We start from the raw sequence: 20686 nt of genomic DNA, 5'->3' as shown, positions 1-20686 counted from the left end.
GTTAAATTTGCAGTTTCCGTTCATTTTCTTCCCAGAGGTTACACATAATGAAAAGATTATCTAGGTCAAGTTCGGTTTTGGGTACGATCGAACTATTTTTGACAGAATTTTGCGCCATGGACTTAGAAAAATTCCTTTTTTTTTTTTTTTTTTTTTTTTGCGGTTTCCTTTCATTTTCTTCGCAGAGGTCTCAAAGGGAGGGGAATTAATAAGTGTTTCACAAACATCTCATGTTTATAAATGTATAAAAGTAAGGATTTGTAGGTTACTCATTTTTTTAAAATAATTAAATTGATCGTCTTTGTATATAATGATTGTTTTATGATATCAGCTTAATTGTTTTCGCCAACAAAAAAAATGGCTTCTGAATGTTTTATATCAAAAAGTTTCATAAACAAGAATCATAATGATTAAAAAGAGATTTGAATACATGTAATCAACTTTGGATCACAAACATGTATATATATTATAAGCCGTTATCATCCGAAGTAATTAGTTTTTCCTGCAATCATCGCCGCCTTTATAGACCGCATTAAGTTCTGACAAAAAGTAGTCTATTGTTTAATTAAAAAGTTAATGAACTAAAAGCTTACTAAATAATGTGTTTGAATATTTGATAGGTTTGGGGTACTGGACAGATTTGATTTTGTCAGTAGCTGTATGGACACAATCCGATTTTTGGGGAGTTGATTTTAATCAACTCTCCTATGCAGTTACTCAGACAAACCGAAAGTGAGTTCAATATTGCTTGGATCCATACAATTTTCGAGAAATATTTCTATTACTGATACAAAGTTTGATTGAATTAATTCTATCTTTAAATATTATTTAACATGATTCATATGGGGGTTTCTCGACATTCTTGTCGCAAAAGTCCAAAAATTCATATTATAAAAATGAGCGTAATTCAAATTAGAAACTACATGTACCTGTCATGCAAAATAACATATCATTGATTTTAAAATAAATAAACATCGACAACCCCCGTCATTTCTTCATTACTTTGTTAAGATTAGGGAAAAATATTCGGTAAATGTTAATATATTATATTACATATCGATTTTGATTTATATAACAATCTAATCGCCACGTGAGTGTTGGATTAAAGCTGTTATCTCATGAACTACTCGAAATCAATGTTAGCAACTATCAAATTACGCAAAGTTTTGTTTTAATAACCCCAACTTAGGCATGTTTTTAAGAACGTCTTGCACTTTTAACAGATCGTTGATGATATCCCTATTTGGTAAAATTGAAAATTCGCAGAAATGTTACTTTCATAAATATTCAGCTGACGGGGTTTTTTCTTCAATGTTAAATAGGAAAACTAGTTTCTTTAAAAATTTAAAAGTGTATATCGAAAATTAGATGTCTTCACAGAGTCTAGCAATTGAAACTGGAAAGTACAAGAACTACCCACAGAGGCCAAAGGAACGTTTTTTGTGTAAAGCCTATACTATTGAAGACGAATTCCATTTTATCTTTATGTGTCCAGTATATATTGAATAATTGAATATAATATTGCTCTGCAATATTAAGTATGCATATTGAATTCCCTATTACAAAGTATATCTATGAGAAACCATCGGTGTTCAAACTGATGCAATCGTTAAATAATTAAAAAAATTTCCTTCTGTCATATTTCTTATTTATGTATGTATTATGATCATTGTAAAACACCCACTTGTGAATTGTATAATGTTAATCGATAATCTACAAAGCTTTGAAAAAGAAAATAAAGATTGAGAGATTTTAATGAACTTTAAACATTGATCAATAGCTTTATTATTAACATCAAAAAGCTGTTGTAACTTTCTGTTAAAATAAAATGTTTGGTTTTGTCGAGTAATAAAATTACCCTACAACTTTATAGCTATTCAAATAATGAAACAATCTCTCATGTCATTACGCTTACAAAGAAATATTTACAATTTTCGCAAGTTAATTTTACGTGTTTATCTCGTTAAAAAAATTCTAAATTCTTGTGTTGTTATGTATTATTATAAAAAAATATCGGGGCTTTTGGCATAGCACATTAACTAAGAAAGATAACTCTAAATGGAGGTACTACCAGGGACTTTCTATTGCATCCAATGCAAATAACATTGGGGGGGGGGGGGCATGTCGATATACATCAAAGAGAAGAGAGAGAGAGAGAGAGAGAGAGAGAGAGAGAGAGAGAGAGAAGGGGGGATCAGTTGCCTTATAATCACGCAGCAATACAGACGGCATGTTACGATGGCGTCGCATAAGTTGTGCCCTCAACGTATGATTAATTGAGATAAAATGTTAAAATAATTTGTCGTCAACATTGGTTTCACTGATGCGTAAGTTCTGTTATATAGAAGAAAAACACCCAATGCGGATGCAAATACACAATTGGATAAGTGTTAGGGTAGACGAAACGGTCGACTCAGATTTCCTGGCTTGAATAAAAACGTTGTTAATATTTGAATCACACACACACCCTTTTTTCGGTGCTTTGTTTTGAAGATGTGTATTGCACGAAATCAATTCCTAAGGACAGACCTGGAAATGAGTGTTTATGTGTATAGGTTATTTTTCACGTCTCCATATTGCGATCAAATTGAATGTAGGACAACGAAAAACCAAGAAGAGAGAGAGAGGGGGGGGGGGGAGGGGGCAAGCATATACACAAATGGTAAAATTTGTTCAAAAGTAGAGGAACTAAAGATAGTTGTTAACAAACGAACAAATAAATAAACAGAGGGAATAGAGAAGAATATATACAGAGGTAATACAAGGGACACATACACAGGGAATAGAGCTCTAGATGTTAACAGACGGACAAATAGATAGAGAGAATATAATTTTGTTACCAGACGGACATATACTAGTTTAAATAACTGACGGACAAATATACAAAGGGAATACAGAATGATACACAGACTTACAGCGAAAGTGTGCTAACGTACGGACAATGAGACATACAAGGTTAGCACAAACATCCATAAGTCAAACACAGCTACAGAGGTGTTGCCGGACAGGTAGAATCACACACGTAGATGAGGGGGTAAAGGGGACCAACGTCGTCATCAGAAACTGAGAGTTTGGGTGGTTTATTGTCTCAGCTGTCCTTCAGATTTAACGGCCATGAATTAATATATACTAAGACTGCATTTCATTAGCGGTTGTGTGGACCATTCGACACAAGGCGGGCTATCTGCACAGGTGAGATAACATTCTGCAGACTTGCAATACACTGAAATTCCAATGTCTGGACTCCACCGTGCCGAACGCAGTGTACTTGTGCGACGCTAATGTATTCTGACACGTCAATAATCTGCTGGAATAAATCGATGGAACTGTGCCTTGCATAGCCATGGCTGTACAGTGCGTTTTGAGATGGCCCCTGAGATAACATGCACTTGGCTCTATTTTTAAACAGAGAGGGTTTTCATGATTGCTAGCATCCTTTTTTTTTATCAGAAAGGTAAACAATGGAGGACATAGACGAATCCTGGCAGGCAGGTGTTAAAAAGACAGGTACGTAAATGGAAGATCTCTGAAGTCGTATAACACAACTGGTTATCGGCCATTTATCTATAGCGTATTTATCAGAATTTTATGATTGATTTCCCACAGCAGATTAAATGTAACAGAGAAGTGGGGCTACTGCAACATTCCGAATTACGGTCTTACTTTAGGTCATGTCGTCTGCTATTGGTAACGCGTGCTCTATTTGTTTTTCACTTGCATTTTATGCCTTATCTTAAGCGTCGTTGCATATTCAATTTGTACATGAAAAGTCTGTAATAGTCTGCTATGATATCCATATAATAATGATACTGAAGTGGAGGGGGAGGGGTGTGTTGATTCCAAGCGCAGTGACCAGTTTAAAATGATGTGCACGTGACGAAACAACAACATAATTATATGATTCATTCGTAGATTTCTCCAAATTAAGAGACTATGTGAATGTTTTGTGGCTTTGAGTATATATTATTAATTTTTCATGTCGTTGGGGAATGTTTCATCGTTAGTACGTCCTACTGCGTAATCAGTTATATTCCAAGCCCGAAATGCTGGGACATAAAAAGGCAATTAAGTCGCAATTCTTCTCCCTATGACTTTGATTACTCTGTGTCAACGTGGCACTGATCTTAGAGTTTATACATATAATTCTATTTTTATTGTACATGTGTTTACAGACAGTGCTTACACATGACCCTAAGTGACCTGATTGTAAAGTCAATTTGTAGATAGGTAATAGGTAGCTGTATGCTGGATGATAAATGAGGGCCCTGGTATAAATGAGCACACGTAGTTAGGTGGTGTGTAGCGGGGTGATGGTGCGGAGTGAGAATTGTGACAGGTGCGATGCCCGTCCCCTTACCGTATATGGAGAATTGATAGCTGCTCTCGCTTATTTTATCTATTCAGAGACTGTTTACTACGATAAGGTGTATGAGATATTTCCAGTTCACAGGTAACGTTTTCTTATAAACCGTATATCATATACGCATATGGATATATTTTTTTTTTTGGTAATGCAAATTAAAATGTACTTTCGAAATTTTCTCATGTACGTTTTCTACGTTTAAAAATACTATGCCACCAAAAGCTGTTTTTTTTATTTATAATGAGTGATTTGTATTTCGGGGAATTCACGGTATATTACTTTGACATTTTGTACACATTGACAAGCTGATATAATAATTTATGAAGTCATTTACATCAAAACTTAAAAACAACTCGTAGTGAATACATTTTTGTTAAAAACAATAAACACGTGCGGTTAACTTACTAGTGGCGAGAGAGAATTTACGATTCTGCAATATTTACTGGTGGCGAGAGTGAACATACGAATTTGGAATGCCTTCTTATATTTCACCAATGACATCTACTTTTATTTTTAGTGATATATTATTAAATCATATTTTTAATCTAGTAATATTTACAATGCTATAGTATATCTTTAGCGAACACGCCGCGATAACTCGTGTGAAGACTTCGAGATAACGCGGAGAGATAAAATAAAAGATCAGTAGGGCTACTGTGTGTATAGAAACTCAACCTGCCATAGAGGATGTAGGTATTATTTTTATTGACAGGGGTCGATATTTCTTTTTTAAAAAATCCACAAATCTGTCAAAACTGCATGTCATATGTATAATGCGTAATAGGGCGACATTTAACATGCCGACACCCCCCCCCCCTTCTTATACTCCTACATTGCCTAGTCTTACTCTGTATAGATTATAACTTTGTTACGTGTTAATTAATATATGGAGAAATATTGACATCGTCGTAATATATTGTTCTGGTGAATTAATTAAATTTGTTTACCTGTAGGGTCTTATGATCACGTGTTCTAAATACACAGTAACACACAAACACACACACACACATACACACACACACAAAACCATATGAAGAGATATGAAAGTTAACTGAAAGATTTTTTGATATACATTTGCAACACAAAATATGTTACCGTGGAATCGAAATAGAATATTTTAAATTTGATATGTATTTCCCCCCGCATTTAAATTGGCCATTAAGCTCAATTGACTGTTATTTTTCACAAATGCCACGTCATTTAGATCTACATACATTGTATGTATACGAAAGTTTCTGTATATAAGCTTGAGATGGAATCGTGTCGTGTCGTGTCGTGTCGTTTCCATATATCGTTATATAGTCCCATGTAAATAATTGATGTTTGTTGTAAATGGGACGTGTAGTTGCATGGAGGGAGGGACGGGGGTTCAGGAATTAGTTTCAATATATAAGATATCAAACATTTTGGATTTGAAAGACAAACGAAAGTTTTCCTGTATGCAAATTAATAAAGAGTTACAAATTGTACGTTAACGAATGCAACCACGTCATGAATTTAAAACAAGAGAAGTTGTGTCCAACGCCTTTACTCAGACTTAAAATGACAAAATTGTAAAAGGCTGACAGTTCATTTTATGGCTGTGAATTTTTTAATTGTCAAAACAAAAATAAAACGAAACAATATCGCTCATGTACAAACAAGTACATAATTTGACAGACAAAGGTTCATTCTTATAATTGAAGGGACAAACTATATCTGACTTAAAATTCTAACAACTTCTAGGCCACACCAATATGATTTCTTGTTCGTCGGACATTCAGTGGAAAAGGGCACGAGCGGTCAAGCAATTAAATAATAAAACTATTATTTATAGGAACCAAAATTTATAGGCGGTATATAAAATAAATTTGAGCGGACGATTACATTTCCTCTACTTGTTTCTGATTTATAAATTAAAACCATTTAAAATGCGAAAAATAGAACGGAAATAAAATAGAAAACAGCACAGAATTTCCTGGATGCGGGAAATTAATAATAATATTATTTTTATAGTTTTATAAGGGGGGTCCGACGAACAAGAAATTATATTGGTGTGGCCCTAAGACAAATTTAATTAATTTAATTTAAATTTAAATAAATTAAATATTTTACATGTCCTAAATATTAAACAAAAATCTATTCAGAAGATTTGGGCGCAAAATGTGGTAGGGTATTTAAAAAGAGGGAGATTACAAACTTTGTTACTGATTACATATTTCATTAAATTTTGTGTTAATTAATTATATTCGCAGTTTTTATTTTTTTAACAATATGACATTACGTTTTCGTGAACAGTTTATCTACAGAACGAGAGAGAGAGAGAGAAAGAGAGAGAGAGAGAGAGAGAGAGAGAGAGAGAGAGAGAGAGAGAGAGAGAGAGAGAGAGAGAGAGAGAGAGAGAGAGAGAGAGAGAATAAAGGGGTTTATATGTTGATTATATAAAAGATCCGGCACAGAACGATACTCTACCTTGTAATGCGGAAGTGACTAATTAGATGTTTTTGCTAGCACTTGACTTGGGGGTTTTGTTGCTTATGTTTACACCTTTAAGTTTATTTTCATACGTGCATATTCTATGTTCGCATATTTGCACATTGTTACATGTAGCAACTGTTTTAATAGAATAATACTTTTTTACAGGCATAGTGAGATCCGTGTGAAACATCCTCAGGAAATAGCTTGTTTCCACTTTCCCGGGTACTTGTAGTAGCGTTTCACAGTTCAGTGATCCCTTTCTTTCTCTCCCGAGAATTTAAAGGCGGACCTACCAGCTGGAGGACATTTAATTATGAAGTCGTACACAATCTTCACATGATATTTGTATGAACTCGAGAATAGTTGACAGAGAAAGACTTGGCGGAATGTCTGGTAGAGCCAGTGTAACTGGTCCGACAACGAAGTTTCCCTGAAATCCCAGTACAAGGACTATGCGCCTCACGTACCGTTATATAGCCGCGTGTGTAGTAGTTGTGCTTCTGATATGTACATACCAAGTGTACATTTTCTCCCATGGGGACTCCTTTCTTAATCGCCTCAGCAGGGGCAGGCATCGGAACGATGTAGTGACATTTATGAGACCGGGTTCGATTCTGGGTAACAGCACAGTGAAGGACAAAGGCACTCACACTAAGGGGGTACAGGTGACAATTACAGCGGACGAATACAGGAAAGACCCGAATCTCCGGACGGGGAATCCGCTAATCGATGAATATGGGGAAAACGATCTCACGAAGACAGGTGAAATGGGGAGAGGGGTTACATTTGTGGGGAAAGAGAAAGCAGAGGCAACCAAAAAATTACAGGTGTATAACATTAATGTGATGGCCAGTGACCTGATTCCCCTCAACAGATTGGTACCAGATTCCAGGCCCCCAGAGTAAGTGTCTTTCCTTTATTTACTCATCGACAGCATGCAATGTTTACAAGTCGTTCATGCATTTGGGTTATTTGACAGAAGTTTAAAGTTTCACACAACATTACAACATTGTGTAGAGTTAGAACCATTTTAATAAGACTTTGGACTTTCGGTTGGACGTAACCATCCATTTCTTACATCGAAACAGGTTAAATTGACACTGGTTTCGAGTGTAGAATTGAAGTTTTTGTAAGTCGGGGGGGGGGGGGGGGGAGACAGACTCATCTAAAAAAAATCTTGACAAGCCCCCCAAAAAATATTCTAATCTAGGGGGTGAGGGGACCTATACCTTTAAGTTCAATTTAGCTGCTAGTTTCCTAATTTCCACTTCGATTTTTACATCTACGTGGAGGGGGGGGGGAACTTCATGATAACTCGATTAAGAAATATGTTTGCCGCAGGAAAAAAAAGTGGAGGACGGTGGGGGCTGCCCCCCCCGCCCCCGATGCTACGTGCCTGAATTGGGTAGTCTTAGCTCAAAAGCCAAATCTTGTTGATTTCAAAGAGCCGTGGCTGAGTGACCATCTAAGATGTTTGATATAGGGAAGCACGCTCATTTCAATAACGGATGTCCTGCAGTTAAATTATAAGTTGCTAATATTCAACATCTTTTCAGTTCAAAATTACTAAATTTACACTGTCGTATTTTGTGTATTAAACATGTAAAAAAATCTATTTTGTTTAAGTTTGATGTTAGTGGAACCATTATTGTGGATTCCGTTTTAATTTTAATAATGAACTTAGTACAAAGTAATAAATGTTCAAGTAGGAGTGTTCGGTTAATTATTACTATGAATGCAATAAATATAACAGTATGAAACCCCTTTTCCACATTTATTTTGCATCAGCCCATATCAGCCTTTTTGCATTCTATTTTTTACAGACTGATACATTATGTATTTTTTCTGCAATGATTGCTACTTTCATAACCCTCATGAATCATCAAAGAAAGCATTTTATTGTATATATTTACATCTTTCTTTTAACAAATTAATAAATTTATTGTAAACAGTTAGTAAAATTCACTAAATTACTGTTAAAGCACATCAGTACGTAAGCTAAAAGAAACATTCAAATCGTCTCTTATGGAAATTTGAGTCTGACATTATGATTATTTCGTGCAGTCCCTGATTTTTCTTAGGTCTCTGTAGGTTTCGACCAATGGATAAACGTGGGCGTGTAGATTTCAGTCTGGTTGTTTCTATAGATGTATGATTTAACTATGAAAGTTTCCGTAAGAAATAGAGGAAATCATATTCGGTAGATGTTAATATATTAAGATGAAATATTATTTACGGGTAAAGTTAATGTACATCATCTAGTACGTTAGCTAAAGAAACAACCATTTCAACCAATCGATAAACGGGGCGTGTTTATTTCAGTCCTGTCAGTTTCTATAGAGCTATGGATTAACAATAAGTTTCCGTGGGAAAACGTGAGGGAGTCGTACATCGGTAGATGTAAATATTGTACTCTAAACACATATTTTCGCTTTAACATCTCCATTTCTCAAATAACATTTGATAACAAATGCAATATGACTACGTATTATTCTCTTTTGAGAAGTGGACAGACATAGCCTGCATTGTGCGCCGTTGATGTAGGCTATGTTTGTCCACTTCTCAAAGGAGAATAGTCTACGTAGCTATCACACAGTAATCCTTAATACGTTTAACTTTTACACTTCTATTTTATTTCTCTTCTTACTGAAAGATAGATCTAAAATGAGATGACATTTCTTGCTTTTAGAATAATTAAAACTATGCAACCTTAGATGATTAAAACTGAGTAATTGATTTATGCACCATTTTTGTACCTGACACCAACATGTGTATTTCTTTTTTGCTCAGCATTTTACAACACACATTGCACCTGTGACTGTCGTGCCTTTTCAAATAAAGTAAATAATTTTACATCAATTCAAAATATTGACGCAGGACTCTTTCTTAATTGGTATTGTATATCCACGCATCCACGCGAACAAACTGGTAGTGGAGGACCCTTGTACAATGTGTCCAGTCCAGAAAGGGTTTGGGACGGTTGTAATGAAAGAAAACACCAGGGAAGAGCTGACTCAATGAACATTATCATACTCTAATGTTAAAAGATGAAATCTGATTGGTTTAGACGCAGTTGAAAATCCGTTCTATTACTCTGTTGTTTGGGACGGTAACAGTTGAAATTGACACCAAAACCATGAAAATCCTAATCCGTGTGTGTGTGGGAGGGGGGGGGGGGGCTACCTTATTTTGGTCCCAAATCATGAAATTCCTAAATTCCTAATCCATGGAGGGGAGGGGGAGCTAATAAACCTTTGACTCCAATTTTCAATATTGCTATTAATATTTTTAGGTAACTTTAGGAACAATTATGTTTGCTGCGAGAAAAAAAAAGGGGGGCTGGACCCTCTCTGATGCTATGTGCCTAATGATGAGGTTTAAGTTTGCAAAAAAGTGCCCCCCCCCCCCCAGCCCCTCAGTATTCTCCTAAATCTAAAAAGCAAAATATCAATGTACTTCTCCAAAAAAAAATAAGGTTTTAAAATGTTGTATATGGATGGCCTCTAGAAGAATTAATTTTATCATTGGATCATATCTGGATGACATAATTTTGGCGAGGTTAATTAATTGTTAACTAACAATACACAGTATCCGTCACTCGGTTTTCCACCAAACTAAATCAGCTGCCCGACAAAAGATAAAAGTTCTACTCCAGTAATCGTATCAAAACAGTCTAGAGTTTAGTCTAGAAATTCGTCATGCAATTATGCAAAATCAGTTTTCAACAACAACAAAATGTGCTCTGTCATTGAGAAAATTTCTTGTTAACATAATTACTTTATATATATACCGTTTATACAATTTTTAAAAAACTGGGTTTGTTATTTATATTTTACTTTGTAAAATTATAAAGAAAGAAATTAAAAAATGAAGTAAAAAATCCGACCGAGTTGGCACCTGCACAATTTGGACTATTGTACACTGAATTTTATATCCAGTCTTCCAAGTTATGACTTCATATTGCCATTATCAAGACCAGACGTACATATGTAATCTTATTTCCATATTTTTTTTTAATTTCTCCGTAATGTAAAGATTTCCACTACGTTACTCCCAAAATAGCCTGGTAATGTACCCTGAATTCTTTTGGCATGATCAGGTTTAGATGCAAATAAATAAGGAATAATTTTTCATGGAAATTATTCTAAATTGATAAACGGCTTATGTATCCTTAATTCCCATTTGTTCGTCTATTGTGTCATCTGCAATTTTGTACGCATTCATTCATCTTTGGATTTTGGGATACATTGAGTGTTAAATCTCAAGGCGCTTAGAGCATTAAATTTCATTTCAATGCAGACCCAAAGTACATATTACATTACAATGAATCACAATGAAAACTTGGTTTAATTATGATTTCTGTATATGGAATTAAAGTACAACAAATACCCCTGGAGAAAAGCAAGTTTTGTTTTACAAACACACTGCTTAAGTCTATAAACAATATTTACACAGTGAAAATTATTGTTATATTTTCATAAACTTTAATTTATATTTTTAACAAAAAAAAGATGCAGTAGAAATTTGTGTAAAAAAATGATATCTTATTTTTTAACATATTAACTGAAAATAAGGGGCTCGGCATCACAGCGGGACTTTTGAATTATTGAAAGAACTGTAGAACGATCTTGTAGATCTACATTTCGAACAAGATTAATCAAACAAACAAGCAAACGTCCTTTTTGTACAAAAGATTTTTAATTTTACAACCGTTTTACATGTATTTTCTATAAACAAAAATAATATGGCTCTTACGCATCGGCGTAACACTTAATTCACCAACAATCAATCAGTAATTTGTTTGAGACACGTGTGGGCACGTGCTATATTTTCCTCAAGGTGTCCTTTTTCACTCACTGTCGATTTTATTAGCACAAAATCAACATGCACCAGGGATCAAATCGCAAATGAAGCAATTTAATCCTATTATAATTAAGGTGAACAGCTTGGCCTGGCCTTTGGTGGGAGCTAAACAACAAGCAGATAGATCACAAAGTCAATAAAGCTATATCCCCTCTTGAACTTTTAATATTTGAGAAAAAATTGAACACGTGGACCAGTACATACTAGCTCAGGGTCTGAGGTAGCTACAGTAATGCAGCCACCCCTCCCTCTTGTGGAAACATCTGATAGAAAATATCGAAGAGGGCTAAATTATTGCAGTATTAGGCCTCCATGTCTTACCGTGATGTACCTTATAGATTTTAAAACCTGTTTCACAAATCGATACAATTTACTTTTAGATAAAGTGTATTTAATTCATCTTAACACTACACTTTCAGTCAAATTTATGTAATTATGATATGCAACATTTCGTTATCGCCATTCAATTTTATCGTTGATGGGCATGAAAAGATGTAACCATGTGAAAACTTATTGGCTTCTAGATAAGAAAAAATATGTTACATGCAACTGTGGCATCTTATAAAGCACATTCTTTTTTTGACAGGTGTAAGACTCGAACCTACGAGCATGACCTCCCTACCACTAGCATCATCATTCCGTACTTCGACGAATGGCCGTCCGTTCTTATCCGATCTCTCTACAGCATCGTCAACCGAACACCTCGCCATTTATTACAAGAAATCATCCTCATTGATGACGCCAGCACCATGTGTTAGTAGTATTATAGATTTTTTTTCTCCTTTTAAGTACATGTATACTTTAAGGAGGCTGGGTAGTCAAAAAGTTAGTCATAAGTTCTATCTTAGATTTTTAGATATGATTTTTAAAACTACATGTATAAATTATTACATGTATTAAGTAAGCAAAAATTCCATATACATTTTAGCTTTAAAATTTTAAGATTTCCTGTATCTTTATACAGGGTTCTTCTTATAAAGGAGATCTGTATACTCTGAAAATGAGCACGACCGTCCAGCCCCCTTCAAGTGTTTACAAAACACTTAATTCATTCCAACCTTTGAGGAAACCTGCCGACTAGGTGCATCCTATCTCAGTCTGCTATTTACACATTAAGTTGTGGACGATATAAGGGACTGCACTAACGACCTGATATAAATCATTCATTACGATGATAACTGTTACCTAGCCTTTGTCTGCTCTGTACGGTTTTTGTATGACCTGCCGGATCACACTGATCCTGGTGCCATAACAAATAATCCCGTGGAACAGATTGTGACCTTCGTAAGGACAGTGACCATCCTTTGTCCTTTGTCCACGTCTACAATTCTGTTAGACTCTCATGATCAAACGCCCCTCCCCCCTTCCCACCCCCTAAAAGAAAAGTTTGTCATTTGCAATACAGCTTTATTATTTTATCATTGCAGTAGAAATTAAGAAACCCTTAGAAGAATACGTTGCTAGACATTTTCCAAAGGGTCTCATCCGGGTTCTTCGCAACACTGAGCGCAAAGGCCTGATAGCGGCCCGTCTCCAGGGCTGGCGAGTTGCCAAAGGTCAGGTGGTGTCCTTCTTCGATAGCCACATGGAGGTCAATGACAACTGGTCAGTATTCTGGTACAGAAGCCTGCGTATTGAAATTATATTATTGTAGTAGAAGCATGTAAACGGTGGACTTCAGGCAACTTGGCCATAGAAATACGTTTATTTATTTGCTAAAAAACATGTAAATGTGTGGTAAATATATTGTGCAACCGGACAATAAGAAATCATAAGACATCATGCATGCATTACATATATTCGGGTCATGTAGGGGTCTTAAAAACATGAATTTATATGTACTGGTAATTCATAGAGTTCACTAACGAATTTGTGCTGCTGATGCTTTTTACATCATCATACATGAAGTGGTTGGTTCTTATTGCTTAAATGTTTTAATTACATATTATAAGTTTATTTGAAAAACATTTTTGAATATTCATTTCTTAAAAGACTTAAACTCGACAACTGAATATTTAGAAACTGCTTTTAGATTTTTTTAAAAAAGTTTTCTTTGTATTTTCCTTATTTTTTATCGGATTTAGGTAAAAGAAAATGTTCTCGGTAAACGGTGAATGATATTATCGATCAACATTTATCTATTTAGTTCAAGGAAGTGATATATCGCCTAAAGGGAAGTAATCCACAGTAAGCTGGCCTCGGTTTCCGATTGTACATAGTTTTTTTGGTTGAATATGCCAGCTAGGTTTTTGTTCCAATAAACCACTGTTTGAACTGTCCTTGAGACACATATAGAAATAGCCCGGTAGTGGAGATCGTAACTTCTTTGTGGTTTTCCTGTCGTTGTATAAACCACAAGAAAGTAAATACTGGGTATTAAGCGTGCATTAACCCTTAAAATATCCTCCTTCAGTGTCACCTCCCCCCCCCCCCCCGGAAATATTTCCATGTTGTATAAAACACGTGTTTCTTGTATATAATCCGTTCTTGATTTGTACCCCACAAAATGTATATTAATAAAAACGTAGCACGACTATTGTCAGAGGGAGAGAATGTATACCTTTATACTATCTTTAATGCATTTACTATATACAAATGTAGGTTGCAGCCATTGCTTACTGAGATCAAGAAAGACCGTAGAACCGTTGCCATGGGAGTGCTTGATTACGTCAACGCCGAAACACTGGAGTACCGCTTCAACGACGGCTATATGACGCGATATGGATTCGACTGGCGAATGGTCTTCTTTGAGACCTTCTTCCGGCAGGACCAAATAGGAAAGACAGAGGCTGATACAAGACCGTAGGTAGCCATGAGTGTGTTTACCTTCAGAGTTACGTGTCCCGCGGGTGTCAATATGACGTCAAATAGATAATCAAACGTTAACGTACAAACGTTAAATGTAAAGCTGTAGTTCTGTTGCACCCGGTCTGACAAAATGCGGATTGACGACCTATTTGCAGATCTTCCGATTTCTCAGACCAGGAGCTACACACCTGCAGCATGGTCATGTAATATATAGTCAAAACTTTTGTGGAATATAACTTTTGATATTTTTAAGCTATTTTGGGTATTAGTAAAATCCCAGGTAAAACATGAATCTACTTTGTAGGGGGACTGTGATGGTTGGAGCCGCTTATGCCATCGATAGTAAATACTTTGAAGAGATTGGTACATATGATGAAGGCATGACAGTGTGGGGAGGGGAAAATCTGGAGATGGCGTGGAGGGTATGTCTGCAAAACAAAGGGTTGGCATATATTTCATATGTGATTTTATTCACGCAATGGAAATCAAATGCTTGTAGTAAGTAGGAAGGTTAAGAGGACTGAATGATTGAGGCTAATTTAGACAATATTGACCTGCTATAGACGAAGGGCAATTGATAGAAAAATGTTCAAATATTAAAGCCAAAATATTTAGATTTTTTCTTCACTTAATAATAGTGCATTTCCTAAAATATCTCTGATAGTTTATGCAGATTTGGGGGTTAATTTCTTGACCATTTCGCATCATTAAGGCCAGATCTCTCTGTCATAGTCTTTTAATTTTAGAAAATAAATAAGCAATTTTTTTACAGGTATGGATGTGTGGAGGTAGATTAGTTCACCTGCCCTGCTCACATCTAGGTCACATTCCTCGCTCACAGCCTTATTCGTTCCCCGGGGGTAGAAGGCGGGTGGAGGTCTATAACTACAAGAGGGCGGTGGAGGTGTGGGTGGATCCCGAATACAGACAGTTCATCTACGACCATTTCGAGGAAATGAAGGTTAGTGACTTCACCATAAGATCAGCTTCTTATAGCGGTATAGGTAAATGTATGTAACTGCTATACTTTTATAAACGATATGCCACACCGCAGGGTTTAAAACATGGCTGTTGAGATTACCGCGATGAATTGACCACGATGTTAATTTACAAACCGCGGGGTAAACACTATACCGGATACACGTGGACTGTACTGTAACACTATCTATACCACATGTATCTATAATGACTGATACAAACTTAGTCAGTCTGACCTAAGGGTTGCGATATAGAGAGTGATTAGGTAATAAACTGTAAGATAGCTACGCTAACATCAAATATGATCAGCAGAATTTAATGGATTGTGAGATTGTCGATTAGATTTATGGTGCAAAACAGAGCAATAACTACCTGAGGCTTTTCGGTAGATACAATGATTAAAAGTTTATTATTCTTATCAGAAATACTTAGTGTCGATAGATCAACCAAACCCTATTTTCATCGATATATAATAAACAGAAATGAAAGATTTAAGATATATCTCTAAAAAATTAAGTATCTAATGAAATAGAGGGAACATATGTTTTTGCGTCCAAATTAAATATAACAAAATGACAATAAATCGACCAAACCCTATTTTCATGGATATATGATAAACAGAAATTAAAAAATTTGAGATACATCTCAAACAAATCAAATATCTATTGAAGTAGATGGAACAGATTTATTGTGTCATTTAAAGATAACAAAATGACATTTATTAGCGAGACAATTTGTTCTTACGGTAATTAGTGAATCCTAACAGAGTTTGCTTTAATTGTTTGACATATCAATAATAATTGAGGAGGTTTAATGTTTTAAAAAGAATATATTTTGCAGCGTACGTTTATCTTAACTGCCTAAACTTCAAAGATGATTTTGTTTTAATTTTCAGGATTTGAGTGCGGGGGATCTGAGTGCCCGACTCCAGTTAAAAAACAACCTCCAATGTAAGAACTTCACCTGGTTTATTGACAACGTCTGGCCGGAACTGTTTATCTACAACAGGGACGTGAAAGCCTGGGGATCGGTAAGACCTACCAAACATCACCTAGACTAATTCATTAACCCATTAGTTAACTCATTAATTAATCAATCAAACCGTCAATTAACCTATCAATTAACAACTAAGGTGTCATCCCTGATGTCCCAGCGAAAGGTATATAACACATATAAACACCTATTACAACTTGAAGAGTTCGATTGGACAATATTTCTGATCGTGATAAAAACAATATGAGAACTTATTAATTCTTATTCGGAAAGGTTTCTGGTAAAGAATTGTTGACGTTGTGTTTTCAGCGTCATTTCTTATTCTTTTCCCAATTTCAAATCATCCTTCTTGGACCAATTTCAAACTAGCTTGTCAATATTTATTCCGGAGTAATGGACTTTTAAGACGCAGATGAACTTTGTAATTAAAAATTTTATATTTTAAAGATGGAACTTTTGACAACAAATATCTGAACACCCTCTGGCGCTACCTCAAGTAAATGTATTGCACTATATTGTATTGTCTGCAGCATATTTGCTTTAGTGATGAGGCTTCTCTGACGCTTATGATCGTCGGGTATTAGCGTCAGATGCGTTTCGGATCAGCTGTTAATACATATATATGTTATAACAATGTTTATAATAAAATAACTCTTGTAATTTTTGTTATTTCAGCTACAAAACATGCACGACCCGCGTTGCCTAGACAACCACCAGTATCTGTTTCAGGCTCCGGAACGACTGTTCTTTGAAGCGTGTCATTTTAAGTTGGCCACACAGGTTAGTGACCTCATTCATGCTCCAATTCCCAAGGAATGGTTCTGTGCAATGAGAGTGTTAAATTTAATTGTCTTTTGTACGTAAATATTAAACAGAATATATTCTTTTTGAAAATTATATGAATTAAATTAGTTGCTTTTCGTTCATAATGATATTTTTATAAACTGGGGAAATTGTGTCAAGAAAGTTACATTGTAATAATCAATAGTTATTGTTTGTAACCAGAATAATTTCATAAATTTATGCATTTTGAATGTTGGAAAATTTTCTGAATAAAGCGAACCTCCATCTTTAATAGGGATTTTCGTTGACCAATGACAACCTGTTGCGGACCTCTCTGCAGTGTGTGGTGCTGAAGGAGAATAAGGAGGGGTCCCGCCCGATGTTGGAGGACTGTATCATAGGCCCCAGGGACAAGTGGACGCATGTCAAGGTCAGAGAGCATTAAATTACCTTATTATACTTTCATGTTAAATACTGAAATATGATTGGTTTAGACGCAGTTCATAATCCGTTCTATTACCCTCAGCGTTAGCAACACGCTTGGCAACGGGTAACACAACGAATTTTTACATGCGCGTAAATTGCTCATACGGTTGGCCGTAAAATTCACGTCATTCCTTTTAAAGAAGTCAATTAAGTTTTCATTCAGCCTTTTTTGGGAGGGTAAGAGTTGAAATGGACACCCCCCTTAAAAAAATTGTCAACTGACGCGAAGCGTATAATACACACATCCTCACAAAGCGACCAAACCGATGTCGTTGTGAATTATGTTTCTCAGGTTTTGGAAGTCATGTATCTTGAGAATGAACGTTGATCATGTACGCACCATTGTTCTTTCTTGTTCATACACAGACAGTGTTGGTCTATCGTGAATTAAACACACAGTAAAGCTTCAATATTATAACAATAAGAAACTATATTTCTGTGTAAAAAATATTTATTATAAGGATTTTAATAACCGTAAAGAATTAAACATTGCTAAAACATGCGTTAGAAGGCATGTTTAAAAAGTTCATACGCGGACAGTAAGGGTTTAAACTGGTTATTACTCTCTATTCAACGTTTATCATTGGATATATGACCAGGACCCACATAATCTATAGAATATTCAGTACAAGTAAACACACTGTATATGTTTGCGTTTTGTAGAATGGCTACATAAAGCACGAGCGGACGGGTTTGTGTCTGGATGTAGATCCAGCAGGAGTGGTGGCTATGACGTGTACACCCGGATCCAAATCACAACAGTGGAAGTTCACCCGCTACGTCTGACAAAAAATAGTGCGCCTAGGGATTTTATAATTGATAAGGTTTTATTGTATTTGTGAGCAGCAGTGTTGTGTATCCGGTTCATTGAGTTGATAGGATTAGTGTAAATGTTAGAGAAATGAACGTTTTATCTGGTTCGTGTCTTATCAAAGCTTTCTTTCTGGTAAAGCGTCAAAAGGACACATATGATTGATAACTTGTACTTAGTTCAACTGTAGATGTAGCATGTGAGTGGTACATATGACTAGCCATGTTTTGTCGCATAATCACTTTAAGTAACTTGAACTTGTTTGCTCATTTTATGTTTTTGGGTGGTCGTATATATGTGTCACAGTGTATGATGTCCGTATGTTTGTATGTATGCCCTGGTGATGTCATTTGATTCTGATTTGGGACAAAATGATATTCTATTTATTGAATGTTTTATAGTCTGTCCCAAGATATTTATGCAGCACATTTGGACGATTTTTAAAAAAAAATACACATACCTGTGAAAGAAGTACACTTGAAATAGTTGAAAGGGATAATTTCCAAGATAATTTCATTGACACATTATCAACTGTCACTCAGAAAAATTCACAGGAACGAAAACAGATTCCTTACGGAGATTTATAATGGGGAATGTTTACATCTTTACTCCATTCGGAATACACTCGGAATACATCGCGCAATTTTTCAACGTTATCATCCGGGCTTGCTGCAATACAAAATTTCCGTAGACATCACATTTTTTAGCATTGTATTGAAACCTGATATGCTAACAGGGGCGTTTCGACTGAGAAATCTTGGAAATTTTTTATACTTTTGAATGAACATCGTTTGAACCCTGAGGTATTTATAAATATCAAGCAATTAAGCAAAATGTGAATCCAAGATATCTTGGGACAGACTATAATATCAAAGATTGGATTGATTCTTACTAACTAAGTACTTTTAATTGTGGGGTATTTTTTCCAAAGATTTGCATTTTATGTTTACACTATGATAATCATACATGTCTAAAGCTATTAATCTTGTTTTATTGTTTTATTTTAATGCGGTTCAAATACGTATAGTCATTCTTATTGATGATTCTTGGAAAGGTGCCATGTTATATTTTTGTGAGAATATTAATTGTTACGATAACATTAAAGCGCCATGTTATAGAATATAGGGTGGCTTGATTGTTGATAAAAATTAAATCTACAAACCTTCTTATGTCCTCGTTTTTGCTTGTCTTTTATAATTTTGAAACTTAAATACATATTGAAAGTGTAGTTATTAAAATTTGAAAACGTTTACTGTCCAGTACTTTTAAGGACCCTTGTCATTTTGACATCTTCGCTAGCAAAGGGTTTTCATAAATGGGGAGCAGAGTGGACCCAAAACGTTTGGCTAGCGAAGATGCATTTTGATAACGTTCTCAAATCAGACTGATTTTGAAAATTAAAGGCAGATTCTGGTTAAAAATAATTTTCAGTTATTTGTGATTCTTTTATTTGCATAATTATAACAACGTTCATGATATATTATTATTTTTTTTTTGATCCAAGGGTATCCAATGAGGTAATCTTAATAACTTAGAGAAAAGGTCATTTTCAAAATTTTTATTTTCTTCTTTTAACATCACGTCGATTTATAACAAATATAAGAATCATCATGTTTGAATAGTGAACTAGATTTACTTAAAACAGCTATCCTGTTGGTTTTTCATAACCTTGATTCTTAATTTTGGAAACTTGGCAACTACGGAATGTAAAAATTCCCCTGCCAAAAGGTGCCTTGGTGCAGTGTATTTAAGGTGAGTGATACACGTGTGTAAGGTACGGTAATATATACTAGTAGTTACGACGCCTCATACCGGTATTCAAAATTCATCTACATGTATATTTCGAATTGGTCATTATTTTTTCGTACCGCAGGATCTTCTATCTACACTAAAACGTATCCTTATATTTTAAAAATGGGCAAATGCATATCCAATTGATACGAAAAAGAGTTATACATGTAGTCTGTCCCAAGTTATTGCTTCCATCCCTTTTTGATGACTTTTGATAAAAATACACATAGCTGTGAAAAAAGTACAGCTGAAATCAATGAAATGGAAAATATTCAAGATATGTTTATTGACAAATTATCCCTTTTCACTCATAAAAATTTACAGGAACGAAATCAAATTTCTTACGGAGATTT

General features: G+C 35.1%; 1 protein-coding gene across 2 annotated transcripts; it reads left to right on the top strand.

The window, feature by feature from the left end:
- The first annotated feature begins 3166 nt into the window (after nt 1-3166).
- Nucleotides 3167-19711, top strand: LOC105340831 (polypeptide N-acetylgalactosaminyltransferase 1). Of its 2 annotated transcripts, none has more exons than XM_011447049.4 (11): nt 3167-3507; nt 6986-7721; nt 12270-12436; nt 13111-13288; nt 14285-14485; nt 14796-14913; nt 15264-15452; nt 16365-16499; nt 17138-17242; nt 17541-17675; nt 18395-19711. In XM_011447049.4, the coding sequence occupies exons 2-11, from the start codon at nt 7273-7275 to the stop codon at nt 18515-18517; spliced, it is 1800 nt and encodes a 599-aa protein (XP_011445351.3). In that variant the 5' UTR covers nt 3167-3507; nt 6986-7272; the 3' UTR covers nt 18518-19711. The 2 variants fall into 2 exon arrangements, with proteins under 2 accessions (XP_011445351.3, XP_011445352.3); XM_011447050.4 differs by lacking the exon at nt 3167-3507 and adding an exon at nt 4300-4450.
- Nucleotides 19712-20686: the final 975 nt, after the last annotated feature.

This window comes from Magallana gigas, chromosome 6, assembly GCF_963853765.1.
Source record: "Magallana gigas chromosome 6, xbMagGiga1.1, whole genome shotgun sequence".
NCBI classification, from domain to species: domain Eukaryota; kingdom Metazoa; phylum Mollusca; class Bivalvia; order Ostreida; family Ostreidae; genus Magallana; species Magallana gigas.
The sequence above is the reverse complement of the archived record's forward strand: the minus strand, read 5'-3'. Positions and strand labels throughout refer to the sequence as shown.

Bases quoted from the DNA above. Each gene is read 5' to 3' on its own strand.
- LOC105340831 (XM_011447049.4), top strand. From the start codon at position 7,273: ATGCGCCTCACGTACCGTTATATAGCCGCGTGTGTAGTAGTTGTGCTT. The intron at 14,486-14,795 runs GTAGGTAGCCAT...TCTACTTTGTAG, and splicing joins ACAGAGGCTGATACAAGACC to GGGGACTGTGATGGTTGGAG. The intron at 17,243-17,540 runs GTTAGTGACCTC...CATCTTTAATAG, and splicing joins ATTTTAAGTTGGCCACACAG to GGATTTTCGTTGACCAATGA.